The sequence below is a fragment of the Erpetoichthys calabaricus genome, chromosome 18 (assembly GCF_900747795.2).
Source record: "Erpetoichthys calabaricus chromosome 18, fErpCal1.3, whole genome shotgun sequence".
NCBI classification, from domain to species: Eukaryota; Metazoa; Chordata; class Cladistia; order Polypteriformes; family Polypteridae; genus Erpetoichthys; species Erpetoichthys calabaricus.
Window position 1 is genome coordinate 47,746,998 of NC_041411.2, and position 17,112 is coordinate 47,764,109.

General features: G+C 41.4%; 1 protein-coding gene across 1 annotated transcript in view; it reads left to right on the forward strand.

The window, feature by feature from the left end:
* The window catches only part of cacna2d4a (calcium channel, voltage-dependent, alpha 2/delta subunit 4a), a 791,862-nt gene that overhangs the window by 147,616 nt on the left and 627,134 nt on the right, over positions 1-17,112 (forward strand). The window contains exon 3 of the mRNA XM_051921543.1: positions 12,934-13,050. Within this exon, the coding sequence (XP_051777503.1) occupies positions 12,934-13,050 (117 nt within the window). The remainder of the gene's footprint in view (positions 1-12,933; positions 13,051-17,112) is intronic.

Below are 17,112 nucleotides of genomic sequence, written 5' to 3' on the forward strand. Positions count from 1 at the left end.
ATAAGGTGTACTCTCGATTTTCCGACCGCCCATTGTGTATTCAAACCTAACATTTTTACTTCCTATCTGTAATACTTTACATTTACTGACATTAAATTTCATCTGCCACAAGCTACATGAGCTATCAGTTCATCTTTACTTACATAAGTGAAAAATATTTTGGTAGTCGATTGATGTAGAAACATAAGCATGGTGGACAAGCAGTGCGTGGTATAACGACATTGTTCAGCTGACATGGATTTAACAAACAGTAGAAGAAATAACAGAAGAGGTTTGACAAATGAGAGACCATACAGTCTATTAGTTTCATTTGGTTAGCATCCAGTGGTAATCCCCTTTTCTTAATTAATAAGAAAGAGATGTAAATCAAAAGTACTGTAGGTGTAACAATAAATGATTTCAAATATATAAAAAATACTAGAGAGGCAACAATCCTCCCTGCTGCCAATCCCGACCAACCACCCCAACTGCATTTGATTAGTTAATAGCTAAGTTGCTCCGATATCTCATCTCATCCAAATACTTTTAAAAAGTGGTCAAGGTTTCTGCTCCAATCACACGGTGACTCTGGATTGTGTATCAAATGAGTCACATGGAGCAAGGTCATCAGTGCCGTCCCCCAGTGGTCTTTCCTTGGACTGTTACGTTTTCTATTTATATTAATGACATTGATTTCGGGTAAGTTAGCAATCTTGTGAAATTTGCAGATGACACTAAAATTGGAGAAATGGCAGGCACTGAGGGGGCAGCAAAAAGAATTCAAAAAGCTTCATAACTGGGCGAACACTGGAAAATAAGGCTTAATGTACAAAAGTGCTACTTGTGCATTAAATGAACATCAATTATTAATACAAAATGGGAGGCAACGTCCTACAGGAAGCAAAGTCTGTAAAAGGTTTGGGTGGTTATGTTGATGTTACTCTTTCATTATCTAAGTGTTACCGACCTCAGGCCTAGGGAAACCTGTGCCAGGTACAAGTCACTGTTGCTACAGGGTGTAGCCACAGCAATATGGTGTAAAGCATAAAAGAAACAGACAGCAGTCCCAAGTCTCAGACCATATTTCTCTGTTCTCTTCTTCCTTTATTCTCCTTTTCCCAGAAATAAATATATGCTTCAATTTCTGCATAGATGAACATGGTAATCAGTGAAAACAATGGTGCAAGCCAATTTACTCTGTATAACAAATAGTGTAAACACATTTACTTTGAGTACTTGATTAGAAACCAATGTCCCCAGAAGTCCTTAATTTTCCAAGGATGCAGACAGTTCTGTATCTACACATTGTGTGTAGATCCATCCATCCATCCATTTTCCAAACCGCTGAATCCGAACACAGGGTCACGGGGGTCTGCTGGAGCCAATCCCAGCCAACACAGGGCACAAGGCAGGAAACAATCCTGGGCAGGGTGCCAACCCACCGCAGGACACACACAAACACACCCACACACCAAGCACACACTAAGGCCAATTTAGAATCACCAATCCACCTAACCTGCATGTCTTTGGACTGTGGGAGGAAACCGGAGCGCCCGGAGGAAACCCACGCAGACACGGGGAGAACATGCAAACTCCACGCAGGGAGGACCCGGGAAGTGAACCCGGGTCCCCAGGTCACCCAACTGCGAGCCAGCAGCGCTACCCACTGCGCCACCGTGCCGCCCTTGTGTGTAGATAAGATACTAAATCAAAGCAGTCTGACTATTCAAAGCAGGTGACTCTTTAGCAAGACAGGTAAATATTTGTGTCCTGTAGATAGCCATCAGCAATAACCTGTAGCAGAATTTTCCAGAAATTCTGCCTTTTCTTTAAAACACTGGTTTATAGCTCATTACACTAAGCAACACACCGAAATGTCATTTTCTTTAGAATACTGAATTCTAGCCCATTATATAAGCAATGTGCAGAAGTGATTGAAAAGGCAAATAATTTTATTTTAGCTTATTTTGTAAAACTGTTGACTACAAATCAGGGGACATTATGCTCAGACTATATAATGCACTAGTGAGACCACCTCAGGAGTATTGTGTGCAATTCAGGGCACTACATTACAAGAAAAAGACATAGCAGCACTTGAAGCTGTGCAGAGGAGAACAAGAAAGTGCATCCCAGGCCTTAATGACATGTTGTACTCTGTCAGACTCTGAGAATTAAATCTGTTTAGTGTCACTGCGTGGGACCTAATCCAGGTATTTAAAATCCTTAAAGGCATCGATAAAGTAGATTCAGCACCCTTCTTTCAGCTGAAGGGTGAATCGCGTACTCGAAGACATCAGTGGAAATTAGCGGGCAGTGCATTTAAGACTGAAGCCAGGAAGCACTTCTTTATGCAAAGAATTATGGGAATCAGAAACAAACTACCGAGACATAAAGTTGAAGTAGAGACCTAACAACCCTTAAAGAAGCTTTTGGATGAGCTATTGGACAAGCTTAGCTATTAGCTAAACAAATGAGCTTGATGGACAGAATGGTCTCCTCCCGCTTGTCAAATTTCATATGTTTTTATGTTTAGTGACTTGAAAGTGACATTGTGAGGGATGACATGACCAGGAGGTACACAAAGTCAAGGAACTAGTCAAAGCTAAAACCAGAACCCAAAGCAATCTTTCTTTGAAGTCAAGACAAGGTCAATAGTAAAAAATAAGGGACAAGACAAACAATTTGTGAACTGTGAAATGAAAAATAAAGGCATTAAGCAGTCGCAAAGCCATTTGTTATCCACAAACTCTGATTTAAAATAACTGCTGAGACAACCTTTTATTAAAACGTGATCTAATAGTCCCTTGAACGTTGAAGTGCTGCTGGAGCGTATGGGAAGATGGAGGGCTGACTCGATGCCAATGCCGATAAGGGCAGGCGGGATGGGAGTTGGCTGAAGGCGTCTGCAGCTGTATATGTTCCTTGTATTTTGTGGGTAAAACCCCAAGAGGAGGGGACACCCTGATGTCACTGATGCCACCTTCAGTCCTTATATGTGAGCCTCGGGAGTTCAGAAATGCATTGACGTATGAAGAGTGCACATTTTTAAGCGTTTCAGTTTTCTTGTTTTTGGGTTCATCACTTCTGTTTTTTATGATTACTGATTTCTGGATTCTGCATTGGAAATCCTCTTTCTCTTCTTTTTTGATTATTTGATAAATTCTTAATTTATAGATTGTTTGCTTTGTGAAGTCTTATCAAGCCAGAGGTTTGATAGTTTCTCTCCCTTGAAAGGCATTTTGTATATTTTGGTGCATTAAAAGTATATTATGAATTTTAAAAGCTAGGGCCCCATTTTATGTCTTTGCAGAGTGACACCTGCCTGTAGTAGTTGGGGGCTGGGTGTCTGGAGAAAGGTCATGTCTAGGCAGGCTAGTGAATGTCTTGACCAGTTTTGTGGGGCTTTTTGGAAGCTTTGCACCCTTTTGTAACGTTTATGGCACTTTCCATTACCGCCCCTATTGAACCAGGCCATTTATACCACTTTCTGCTGAGACTAGAGGTCTAAAATGGAGTACTCGTATATAACTTTATTAATGTTTGACATTACTATGACACTAAACATAAAATTGTACAGTATGCCTTTATACCTTGCTATTTGCAATCAAAGAGTCAGAACTTAATTTGCAATTACATTAGAACTGTAACAGGAGCAAGGGTGTTCCATGTACATGCTAGAGGATGAGGCTGAACTTCACATTCATTGTCTACGTATTCTATGTATGTGACATTAACATTAAGTCAGGCGGAATGGCTCTTACAGCACACCTCAGACGCTCTGATCTACAAGGTGAGTCACACTTTTATACCAATGCGTTCATTGACAATTGATATAAATCTGGTGTCAGTCTAGGTGACACATCCCGTTTTATTAACATTGGACTCATTAAGAAGGGCAAAAAGCGACAATATTGGTATTCACCAGTGATACAGTGGGGGATGAGAAATTCATTTTAAATCCTTTTTACTTTGTATGTTATCAGTCTTGCCATGGACAAACATTGTACTAGTTTAATAAGCAGAATGTTTTTAAAATTTGCAATAACAAAATAAGCAATTATGTTACTTTTGAAGAATTGGCTGCTTACTGGACTTGATCAAGGGAATGAATCATGAAGTAGAATTAAATTATCTGTTAACTCATGTCAGTGATCTTACGATTCACATTTCTTTTCTACAAGAGGCTTATTTGCATACAAGGGATTTCTTAAGTCTGTAATAAGAAAAGGTGAGCCAGAACTTCTATTGTAATTTCAGTTTCAAAAGTATTAGAGCACCGGTTTTGTTTTAGCATTCCAGATGACCACTGATGGTCAATCGATTCTGGCTAACTTCTGTTCAGTTCAGTTCAAACAACACAAACCATACATTTAGGAAAGAAAAATATATACATGCACTTGTCCATCCATTATCCAACCCGCTATATCCTAACTACAGGGTCACGGGGGTCTGCTGGAGCCAATCCCAGCCAACACAGGGCACCAGCCCACCGTAGGGCACATACACAAACCAAGCACAATTTAGGATGGCCAGTGCACTTTACCTGAATGTCTTTCGGAGGAAACCCACGCAGACACAGGGAGAACATGCAAACTCCACACAGGGAGGACCCGGGAAGCGAACCCGGGTCTCCTAACTGTGAGGCAGTAGCGCTACCCACTGCGCCACCGTGTCGCCTACATGCACTTGTTAAAAGGAAAATCACAACCTCTTCAAGACATTATTAAACTTTCACTAAGTTTGGCATGCATAACACTTATGGATACCTTTAAAAATGATGACGCATCTTTTTTTTTGTGGTCACATTTTTATTGAACTAAATAAACCAAAAAAACAGCTGTGTTAAAACAATACATTGTAAAATAGTACAGAAACAATGATAAAGAGCTGGGGCACCACCTTGGTGACACCGTATAATTGCAAAAACACGCAATAATTTTGGAAATGTTCATAACAGAACTGACACAAGATGGACGGTTTTCTGGTTAGAAGTTCATGTGCTAGGAAGGTGAGGGTCCAGGTGGACAGACACAGAAGTGAAGTCAGAGATGGAGTGGCTGCCAGTCTTCTGTTCTTCAGGGGGAGGAGAGGAGAAGGCATTAGTAAACAGTGCCATCCCCTGGTTCGGCAGGTAATTATCATCACCAGAACCCTTAAGCTGCCTCAGAAGCGCATGCATGTGATAACATATACAAAGAATATACAGGAGTGAGCAGACGCAGGTTTACAGTTGTGAGTATGCAAAACAGAGAGTTTATTCTTGTATTATTATTTATTTATTTATTTATTTACTAGGGGGTTCTCCCCTGCTCACTTCACTCGTCAACCACCCTGGGCTGCGGTAAGCGTCAGCCACTTCATGTCTCTGCCGCTCGCATTGTGAAGAGGAGGGCTGAACGCACCCCAAGGAGACACAGTCACTCCTCCGAAACACCCTCTTAAACGGTGATACAATGAGAAACAAATACAGTTTTATTTTTTTACCTCCTCTTTGCTCGATCAGCTGCTGGCTTGCTGCTGCTGCTATGCCATGTGCTTTGCATCTCAGGCGGTGCTTCAAACATTTAAAAGCCTGTACAGCAGCTGTCCTACTCTTTGTTTTTTATTTCCGGCCCCGGGAGTGGTTAAATCTGTTGGCACAAAGTCTAGTCTCGCGGGACGTGAGTTCTTGATATTTTAGTTTATAATTTAAAAACAGAATAAGAATCTGAAAATCTAACAACGTCACATTAAAGTTCGATAAATTCTGAAATGAATGATACCAAACATATATATGCAGGTCTTAAAATAAGTCCGATAAAAGCATTTACAAAAAACGTCACATAAAAATGTCACATAAAATCGTTGCACAAAATCGTTGCAATTTTAGGCTTAGGATTTTATATATAGAGAGTAGATTGTACTATTTATTTGTATTATTTGCTTTCTTCTTATTATTATTGTTATTTGTAAGTAAACTACAAGAATGTATAAATAACAAAGGCCGGCAATTTGAGCATTTGTACCTAAGTACACTGTGACATTGTGACATTCTTTTGAGTTAATAAAGCTGTTCAGTTAATAAAGCTGTTCAGTTAATAAAGATATTGTAATAATAACCTGCATGTCTTTTTCCGTATGAACAACTATAAATCTACTTTTTCCCAACCCATATAAGTAAAGTATACATAAAGTATGCATAAAGAAATACAAATCCATAACATGCCCTAGCCTTGGGGATAATGGTCGATAGGACAGGGAAGGAAAAGTGGTGCCAGCAGAGCCACAAGAGGACAACAAAAAGGAGAATATGGGGTAAAAAACGGTAAGGGACGTGTTCACATGCACTTCAATAACCCAATTATTGACAGAAACCTGATTTCTATGATGCCATGTAAATCCTTATTCTGATTAGAGAAATCGCGTTATTGCCCTCTGAGAAACCTGATTAACAGAAACGGATTTCTTCATAAATAGCCCGATTATGTGACCAGTAACTGTGTTACTGTTAAGGATTTTATAGTCTGCGCATATCCGTTGCACTCTGTCAGCCTGCGCATGTGTTTGCGGCATGCACTCTCTGCAGGGCTTTCTTTCAGCCATTTTGTGTGGCCTTATCAGTAAGACAGTTCCGATCACAGAGCCCTCTGTCTGACTTTCTAGCAGATGGTATCATCTTTTACTTCTACTCTAACTCTCCTTCTGTCACGCTCTCATCCTCTACTCCGAGCAGGCATTGTATTTCATAGAGTAGCAATATAAGAAATAGCCTGCAACAGAGAAAGAGACCAAGGAGAAGTGTAAGTTTGACAGAGCTCTGCTGGTTTTTTGTGCTTCTTTGTTGTCTTCCTTAGAATGCCTTCCAAGGGCACAGCCAAAGTTCGGATTTCACACACGACCACAGGTCTAGAGAACACTGCAGGGCCAACTAGACTCCGTCCCTCAGCGAGAAACAGGCTTACAGCACTCAATACAAGCACAATTTCCGTACTTTTCTATATAAATAATTTCATTGCACATATGATAATAAATTGGATAACTGTCTTGGGATGCTTGCTATTTTTATTTATGTCAACTTATGCAATGTTTAATGCAGAAACACCCGGACTATTATTGTTAATTTTTTAGCCTAAACATTCAGTCTGAGACCAGGCCCATGACTCTAGGTTTTTAAATACTTAGATGCATCTTCCAGAAAAAAAACATGTAGACTTACCCTTACAGCTTGGCCAAACTTGTGAGTTGTTGACAGCTAGCGAGACATCACAACAAATTATCAGAAAATGAAATCCACAGAATACATCATTGGAAATTGATGAGGCTTCGGTATTTGCTATCAGCACTAAAAGGGGAAATTGACTGAGGGCTAAAATGACCAGTGAAGTCCAACAAATAAGACAGCTGATGGCAAGGAGTTCTTTCAAACTCTTAGTGGAGCAAACAATTTGTGAATTGAATAAAAAAATTGACTAGTAACACAGTAAAAGTACATTTTTTGTTTACAAGTGTACTTGAGTAAAAGTTAAAAAGATTGTTGCCAAAATGACTATAAGTACAAATAAAGGAGTAAATATTATGCTTAACTATTCTACTTCTAATAATAAATATTGCAAAAGAGGAGACACACCTAGGTGATTTGGGCATAACTGAAAAGTTGAAAATAACAAAGCCATGTAACAAGCACATCTTTTCAGATGGGAGCTCAGAACTGAACTGGAGCAAATGGCCCGTTCTGGGTTTATATGCTGACTCAGCAGGAAGGGGTGACTCCATTAAGGCAGAAAATGGAAGTGATGTCAGCGGTGGAGCAGCTGTCAGTCTTCCTTTCTGTGCAGGGAGGAGAGTGAAGGCATTAGAATACATCACCAGCCCCTGGAATGCTGGGTAATTACTATCACCAGAGCCCTTAAGCTGCCTCCCAGAGATAATTTAAGTAAGGTTTGCCTTTGTTTAAGTGAACGGTTTTAACTCATCACCTACACAGTGTTTATTAAACTAACCGATCCGTCTGTGACGTGTCCTTTGCTCAGCCAGTGTGCTCTGCTTCAGACAAAGAAGTTGCAGGAGGTGAGGTGGGGTAGTCAGACTGTGCCGATAAAATTCATTTGTATTTTGCATTTTGCTGTATAGTTTTGCTTGTACAATTATTCTTTGTGATCAGGTGAAACAGACCAAGGATGCCAGTTGCAATACTGGGGTGCCAACCAGGCAACCCCTTTTAACTACACAATTAAAAAATAGAAAGTATAGTGCCCTCGGCACTCAGAATAGAATGGCTTTCAAGAGCCCAAAGGTACAGCACTTCAGTGGGAGCTCTGTCACCAATGAGGTTCAGGTCCAAAATGAACACCTCCTTCTGGGGACTGCCTGTTTTTCTGGGTGGAGTGGTGGCTCTGAGGCTAAGGATTTGCACTGGTAGGTTGCCGGTTCGAATCCCATAAATGCCAAAAGTGACTCTACTTCGTTTGGCCCTTAAGCAAGGCCCTTAACCTGCCATTGCTCTGTCCTGGGTGTGACGTTAATCTGCATCCAGCCCTGCATGTAGGCCCTCCAGCCCTGCAGGGAAAACCTGAGGGTTGGTGGCAGAACTGGCACCCCAGCCACCATAAAAAAAAAAACCTCACACTGTTCCACTCCATCTGAACTAGTGTGGTGCTGAGGTGTCACCCGTTGCATGGCTGCACTCGGGTCCTAATCTGGGATCCTGAGGGGGTTTGTCATGTGGTGGGTGCAGCAATGCGCTGTATCAGCGGGTGCTCCTAACCTCCTCTCTGGGCGATGTGGGCTATGTGTTTTCCTTCAATGTCTTCTCTGAACTGCAGTGGAGAGAAGGAAAAGTTTGTGCCAGCACCCTCTCTTGTCCCAACGTTGGTATTGCTTACCTTCTCAGGGCCTGGAAGGTGGTGATATATGTGATGCCTTATAATTCTTAATTACCAAAATAAAAAATATTAACTGATTGAAAAAAAAAAACAATTAAAGGAAAAGGTCATGTGCTATGTCAATGCATGTGACATATTGTGTCATTATTGCCTTGCAGTGCACAGATTCTGATGTCCATGAATGGGATCTTATATAACTTATTATATTAGACTTAGTGGAAGCTATAAGTTTCTTCCATGAAAATTTTAGGACTTCTGTTTGTGTGTTTCTCTTAATTTCAGACCCCAGTTGATATCTTTGGCTATGTTCTCTCAGTTCATTTGTCTTGTGTCATTATTCCTAGGGTTTTTAGACCCTGATCTTTTCTGCTCCATTTTGCTTCCACCTTTTGGTCTACTTGCAGGGAGAGCAAATTCATAACAATCGGATCTAGAGTCTTCACTTTGGGTTCATCTGATATTGCTGGGTTTCTGTTGCTCCTTGAATAACATCAGTTTTGTTCACTTAGAATTAATCTTCAATAAAAATAGCGTCAGACATCATAAAGAAGAGACTGTGTGGAAAAAGGCATGCAACCTCATATACGGTAACAGTTGAAACAATCTGCTTACATTAGAGGGACGACAAATCTTTTTGTTCCAAGATTAGAGAATTTTCCACAGGTTTTGAGAAGGACAAAGAGTGGGTCACGTTTTCTTCCAAAGAAGAACTGTGCGTGTATTTTTGTGCATATCCTACTCTCTTTCAGGCTATTGAATCTTTGCTGGCATCAGTATTTCTCTGTGCACCATGCTTTGTCTCTCACTTCTGTGGTGTCTGCGATGGACTTGTGTCTACTTCAGGATTGCTCCCTAACCTTGAGTGTGAACCCTGAACTGAATTGGGCATTGAGCTGGAGGATGACCTGACCTGGAGCGCCAACACCAATGAGCTGCTGAAGAAGGCGCAGCAGAGACTGTATTTTCTGAGAATCCTCAAAAAGAACCATCTCCCCAGAAATCTGCTCCTTGCCTTTTATCACTGTTCCATCAAGAGTGTGCTCACGTATGGACTGTGTGTGTGGTACGGCAGCTGCACTTCCTCAGAAAGAAAAGCACTCCACAGGGTCATCAGGACAGCGGAGAGAACAATTGGCTGTACCCTCCCCACTCTGGAACAAATCTACACCTCCCAATGCCGCAAAAAAGCAATAGACATTTCACAGGATTCATCACATCCCGGTTATTGCCTCTTCCAGCTTTTGCCATTGGGCAACAGATACAGAGCAATGAAAACCAGGACAAACCGCCTTAAAAACAGCTTTTATCCAAAAGCAATCATGACCCTGAATTCAAATAAAACTGCTCCATATCATTCACCCAATGTGCAATATAGACCTTAAGTCAACCAGTGCAATTTGTATATATGACAAGTGTAATTTGTATATTTTGTAAAGTACTTTTATTACTATTCAGTTTGTTATTATATTCTCTCTTTTTAACTCTTATGCCTCACACTGAGTCGACTGCACCTTCAATTTCATTGTTCCTTTGTAAAAGTGACAATGACAATAAAGATCTATCTATCTACAGTTAGGTCCATAAATATTTGGACAGAGACAACTTTTTTCTAATTTTGGTTATGTACATTACCACAATGAACTTTAAATGAAACAACTCAGATGCAGTTGAAGTGCAGACTTTCAGCTTTAATTCAGTGGGGTGAGCAAAACGATTGCATAAAAATGTGAGGCAACTAAAGAATTTTTTGAACACAATCCCTTCATTTCAGGGGCTCAAAAGTAATTGGACAATTGACTCAAAGGCTATTTCATGGCCAGGTGTGGGCAAGTCCGTCGTTACGTCATTATCAATTAAGCAGATAAAAGGCCTGGAGTTGATTTGAGGTGTGGTGCTTGCATGTGGAAGATTTTGCTGTGAACAGACAACATGCGGTCAAAGGAGCTCTCCATGCAGGTGAAAGAAGCCATCCTTAAGCTGTGAAAACAGAAAAAACCCATCCGAGAAATTGCTACAATATTACGAGTGGCAAAATCTACAGTTTGGTACATCCTGAGAAAGAAAGCAAGCACTGGTGAACTCAGCAACGCAAAAAGACCTGGACGTCCATGGAAGACAACAGTGGTGGATGATCGCAGAATCATTTCCATGGTGAAGAGAAACCCCTGCACAACAGCCAACCAAGTGAACAACACTCTCCAGGGGGTAGGCGTATCGATATCCAAGTCTACCATAAAGAGAAGACTGCATGAAAGTAAATACTGAGGGTGCACTGCAAGGTGCAAGCCACTCATAAGCCTGAAGAATAGAAAGGCTAGATTGGACTTTGCTAAAGAACATCTAAAAAAGCCAGCACAGTTTTGGAAAAACATTCTTTGGACAGATGAAACCAAGATCAACCTCTACCAGAATGATGGCAAGAAAAAAGTATGGAGAAGGCGTGGAACAGCTCATTATCCAAAGCATACCACATCATCTGTAAAACACGGTGGAGGCAGTGTGATGGCTTGGGCGTGCATGGCTGCCAGTGGCACTGGGACACTAGTGTTTATTGATGATGTAACACAAGACAGAAGCAGCCGAATGAATTCTGAGGTGTTCAGAGACATACTGTCTGCTCAAATCCAGCTAAATGCAGTCAAATTGATTGGGCGGCGTTTCATGATACAGATGGACAATGACCCAAAACATACAGCCAAAGCAACCCAGGAGTTTATTAAAGCAAAGAAGTGGAAACGTCTTGAATGTCCAAGTCAGTCACCTGATCTTAACCCAATTGAGCATGCATTTCACTTGTTGAAGACTAAACTTCAGACAGAAAGGCCCACAAACAAACAGCAACTGAAAGCCGCAGCAGTAAAGGGCTGGCAGAGCATTTAAAAGGAGGAACCCCAGCATCTGGTGATGTCCATGAGTTCAAGACTTCAGGCTGTCATTACCAGCAAAGGGTTTTCAACCAAGAACATCTTATTTCCAGTTATTTAATTTGTCCAATTACTTTTGAGCCCGGGCGGCATGGTGGCGCAGTGGGTAGCGCTGCTGCCTCGCAGTTGGGAGACCTGGGGACCTGGGTTCGCTTCCCGGGTCCTTCCTGCATGGAGTTTGCATGTTCTCCCCGTGTCTGCGTGGGTTTCCTCTGGGTGCTTCGGTTTCCTCCCACAGTCCAAAGACATGTGGGTTAGGTGGATTGGTGATTCTAAATTGGCCCGTGTGTGCTTGGTTTGTGTGTGTCCTGCGGTGGGTTGGCACCCTGCCCGGGATTGGTTCCTGTCTTGTGCCCTGTGTTGGCTGGGATTGGCTCCAGCAGACCCCTGTGTTCGGATTCAGCGGGTTGGAAAATGGATGGATGGACTTTTGAGCCCCTGAAATGAAGGGATTGTGTTCAAAAAATGCTTTAGTTGCCTCACATTTTTATGAAATCGTTTTGTTCACCCCACTGAATTAAAGCTGGAAGTCAGCACTTCAACTGCATCTGAGTTGTTTCATTTAAAATTAATTGTGGTAATGTACAGAACCAAAATTAGAAAAAAGTTGTCTCTGTCCAAATATTTATGGACCTAACTCTATCTATCTATCTATCTATCTATCTATCTATCTATCTATCTATCTATCTATCTATCTATCTATCTATCTATCTATCTATCTATCTATCTATCTATCTAATTAACTGTGTAGTAACTTTGTAATGAAATTTAAATATCTATACAATTAAACAATGGTTCAAAGTTTTCTTGTTGGCTTGTAAGTATGTCCCTGCATGTTATCTGGTGATTTTTTTGTATATTTACTTTAAATCATAAAGAAGACAAACGGATAACAGTGAGACATGTACTTCAAAGACGTACAGCAATACCACTATGATTTCTTCTTACTTACCTCTAAGTCATTACACAGTAGAGATCTTTGAAATTTAATTTTGCTCGTGTTTCCTTTTGTTATCTGGGGAAATAATGTATTGTTGCATGCAGCAGACATCATAATATCTCTAACTTGCTGTAAAGTACGTGCTCTCCTGTCATGAAAAGATCAATATTAGAAATAGTTCAGATGTTTGTGATTCACATATGTGTTTTTGTTTTTTAATTTCTTTCAGAAATACAAGGATGTTGAACCAACAATAAAGATTGAAGAAGTGGATGGTTTGGAATTAGTAAAGAAATTTGGAGAAGAAATGGAAAGGATGTTGGGCAGAAAAATGAAGGCTGTTAAGGTAAGAGTTTAAATGAGTGGTGCAGGGGACTGTAATATTAAAAGCAATGATATTTCTCTTTACAGTATAAGTGTATACGTTTAATATTTTTATAATTTATAGCATGGCTTAGAATGATGAATACATTGCTAAATGAAAAGCAGAACAAAGGAAATCAGTAACAAAGACATAATAAAACACACATCTGTTCTAAAATAACATACATTACATGCTCATTGTGCCTATGGGAAATTGAAACAAATGCTAAATAAAATAAATATGAAGACAATAAACCCTCAAGGTCCCACAGACCTGCTAGGACACTTTAGAGTGCTCTGTCAAATAGATGTTCAGATTCGACTGACCCATCTGCTGCACTGGATACAAATCCTTTGTGTGTGGAGTCTGCATGTTTTCCCGGTCTGTGAGGCTTTCCTTCTGGTTACTCTGATTTTCCTCCCACATCACAAAGATGGTATGTTAGGCTTTTGGAAGTGTGATTGTGGTGTTCTTGTTGGTTGGTGCCCTGTTCAAGGTTGGAACCTGCTTTGTGAACACTGAAGCTGGGATTGGCGTCCCACAACCCAAAATTACACAGACTTCAAAATATTAATCAAATTATTTTCTCTGCGAGAGACATCAGCCTCCCAAACTTCTAAAAGTTGCCCCCAGTTTCTCATTACACTTTCAACCTGCCAGAGAAGAGTTATCATAGTTTTGCTAGGGTTTCATCTCTTGTTTTAGTCTTCTTTAATCCTTGTTTGTTTTTTGTGTATAATATATATGCCTTTAATTACAGTGCACACGATTTAGTGCTGATCTGGAAGTGCTACCACCTCTAGATAACAGCAGAACTTATTGCATTTCAGTCTGGAACATTACATTTTGTGTTAACATCAAGCAATTTTTTCTTCACATGAAGAACTACAGGCACATGGAATAAATTACCAAGTAATGTGATGGAGACTAAAACTTTAGGAACCTTCAGATCTCAATTTGATGTTCTTTTGGACAATCTAGATGCGTGAGATGGCCAAGCTGGGATCTCATTTACACCCATGTGCGTGACAAGCTAATGCAGTTGCATTCTCAGTCACTTTCTTTACACACTTGAACATGAGGTGCAACTCTCCTATAGCCATACCATTTTTTTTTATTTTTTTTATTGTGTCGCTAATTTCCTGTCACCTCCAGACCACTTAATTTCATTTTAGACGAGTCAACCCCAGTGCTAGAATCATGCATGACCAGCCTTTGTGATACAAATTCTCCCTTTTTATGACTTGCTTGCCAAAAGCTTTGAACAATATGTTTTGGTTATGATTAGTGCTACCATATTGAACCCAGCCACAGGGGATGCACAAACCAGTGTGTTTCTTCGTGCCGGTCTCAAGCTCGGATAAATGGGGAGGGTTACGTCAGGAAGGGCATCCGGTGTAAAATTTTGCCAAATCAATATGCGGGCAACAATACAAATTTCCATACTGGATCGGTCGAGCCCTGGGTTAACAACAATCGCTACCAGTACTGTTAGCCAACAGGGTGCTGGTGGAAATTGGGCTACTGTTGGCTGAAGAAGAAGGAGAAGGAGAAGAAGAGGGGGGAGACGTATCTGGAGGCAGGAGGAGAGGAGGAAGGTAAAGAGTGTGGAACTGAGGGTAGGAACTTTGAACGTTGGCAGTATGACTGGTAAGGGGAGAGAGTTAGCAGATAATGGAGAGAAGGAAGGTTGATATATTGTACGTGCAAGAGACTAAATGGAAGGGGAGTAAGGCCAGGTGGATCGGAGGTGGATTCAAATTGTTCTACTGTATCATGATGTGGATAGGAGGAGAAATGGAGTAGGGGTTATTCTGAAGGAACAGTATGTCAAGAGTGTTTTGGAGGTGAAAAGAGTGTCAGACAGAGTAATGATTATGAAGATGGAAATTGGAGGACATGATGATGATGAATGTTGTTAGCGCATATGCCCCGCAAGTTGGGTGTGCAATGGATGAGAAAAAAGATTTTTGGAGTGAATTGGATGAAGTGATGAACAGTGTACCCAAGGGACAAAAAGTGGTGATTGGAGCGGATTTCAATGGACATGTTGGTGACAGGAACAGTGGAGACGAGGAGGTGATGGGTAGGTATGGTATCAAGGAGAGGAATAAAGAAGGTCAGAGTACAGTGGATTTTGCCAAAAGGATGGACATGGCTGTAGTGAATATGTATTTTAAGAAGAGGGAGGAACATAGGGTTACGTACAAGAGTGGAGGAAGATGCACACAGATAGATTACATTCTATGCAAAAGACTTGACCTGAAGGAGATTGAAGACTGCAAAGTGGTGGCAGTGGAAAGTGTAGTTTTGCAGCATAGAATGGTGGTTTGTAGGATGAAGTCGGAGATTGAGAAGAGGAAGAGAGTGAGGGCAGAGCCAAGGATCAAATGGTGGAAGTTGAAAAAGGAAGACTGCAAGGTTGAGTTTAGGGAGAAGATGAGACAGGCACTGGGTGGTAGTGAAGAGTTACCAGACAGTTGGGAAACTACAGCAGAAGTAGCAAGGATGACAGCAAGAAGGGTGCTTGGCGTGACATCTGGAAAGAGGAAAGAGGAAAAGGAAACCTGGTGGTGGAATGGGGAAGTACAGGAGAGTATACAGAGTGTGATAAAAACACAGACCAGACATCATAAAAAGGTTTGGGGCAGCCACCCGTATAATATCCCTGGCTGCAAATGGTTTTTCAAGTTGACAGTGATGCTCGCAATACCGATTCCAAAACAGAACTGATTTCTTGGTGGTAAGATGGCGGCTTTAAAGGCCCATATAGGAAGTGATGTCATCAAGGGAGCTGGACCCGGAAGTGACATCATCAAGGGAGCCGGAACCTGGCAGGATTTCTCGGGAACGGTCTGCAGGGAACTGAGAAAGACAGTTAGTGCACCCTGCCACCCCCGGTCGGATGTGGTATTACCATTACTTAAGCCTTTCAGCTGCCTCCTACTCGCATGTGTGTGACAAGAGGAAGAGGATGACAAAGAGGAAGTGGGATAGTCCGAGAGATGCAGAAAGTAGACAAGAGTACAAGGAGATAAGGTGTAAGGTGAAGAGAGAGGTGGCAAAGGCTACAGAAAAGGCATATGATGAGTTGTATGAGAGGTTGGACACTAAGGAGGGAGAAAATGACCTGTATCGATTGGCTAGACAAAGGGACCGAGCTGGGAAAGATATGCAGCAGGTTAGAGTGATAAAGGATAAAAATTGAAATGTACTCACAAGCGAGGAGAGTGTGTTGAGCAGATGGAAAGAGTACTTTGAGAGGATGATGAATGATGAGAACGAGAGAGAGAAGAGGGTAGATGATGTGGAGATAGTGAATCAGGAAGTGCAACGGATTAGCAAGGAGGAAGCAAGGACAGATATGAAGAGGATGAAGAATGGAAAGGCCGTTGGTCCAGATGACACACCTGTGGAAGTATGGAGGTGTTTAGGAGAGATGGCAGTGGAGTTTTTAACCAGATTGTTTAATGGAATCTTTAAAAGTGAGAGGATGCCTGAGGAGTGGAGAAGAAGTGTACTGGTGCCAATATTTAAGAATAAGGGGGATGTGCAGGACTGTAGTAACTACAGGGGGATAAAATTGATGAGCCACAGCATGAAATTATGGAAATATTAGTGGAAGCTAGGTTAAGAAGTGAGGTGATGATTAGTGAGCAGCAGTATGGTTTCATGCCAAGAAGGAGCACCACAGATGTGATGTTTGCTCTGAGTGTATTGATGGAGAAGTACAGAGAAGGCCAGAAGGATTTGCATTGCGTCTTTGTGGACCTGGAGAATGCATATAACAGGGTGCCTCGAGAGGAGCCGTGGTATTGTATGAGGAAGTCGGGAGTGGCAGAGAAGTACGTAAGAGTTGTACAGGATATGTACGAAGGAAGTGTGACAGTGGTAGGAGTGACGGATGCATTCAGTGTGGAGGTGGGATTACATCAGGGATTGGCTCTGATCCCTTTCTTATTTGTAGTGGTGATGAACAGGTTGACAGATGAGATTAGACAGGAGTCCCCGTGGACTATGATGTTTGCTGATGACATTGTGATC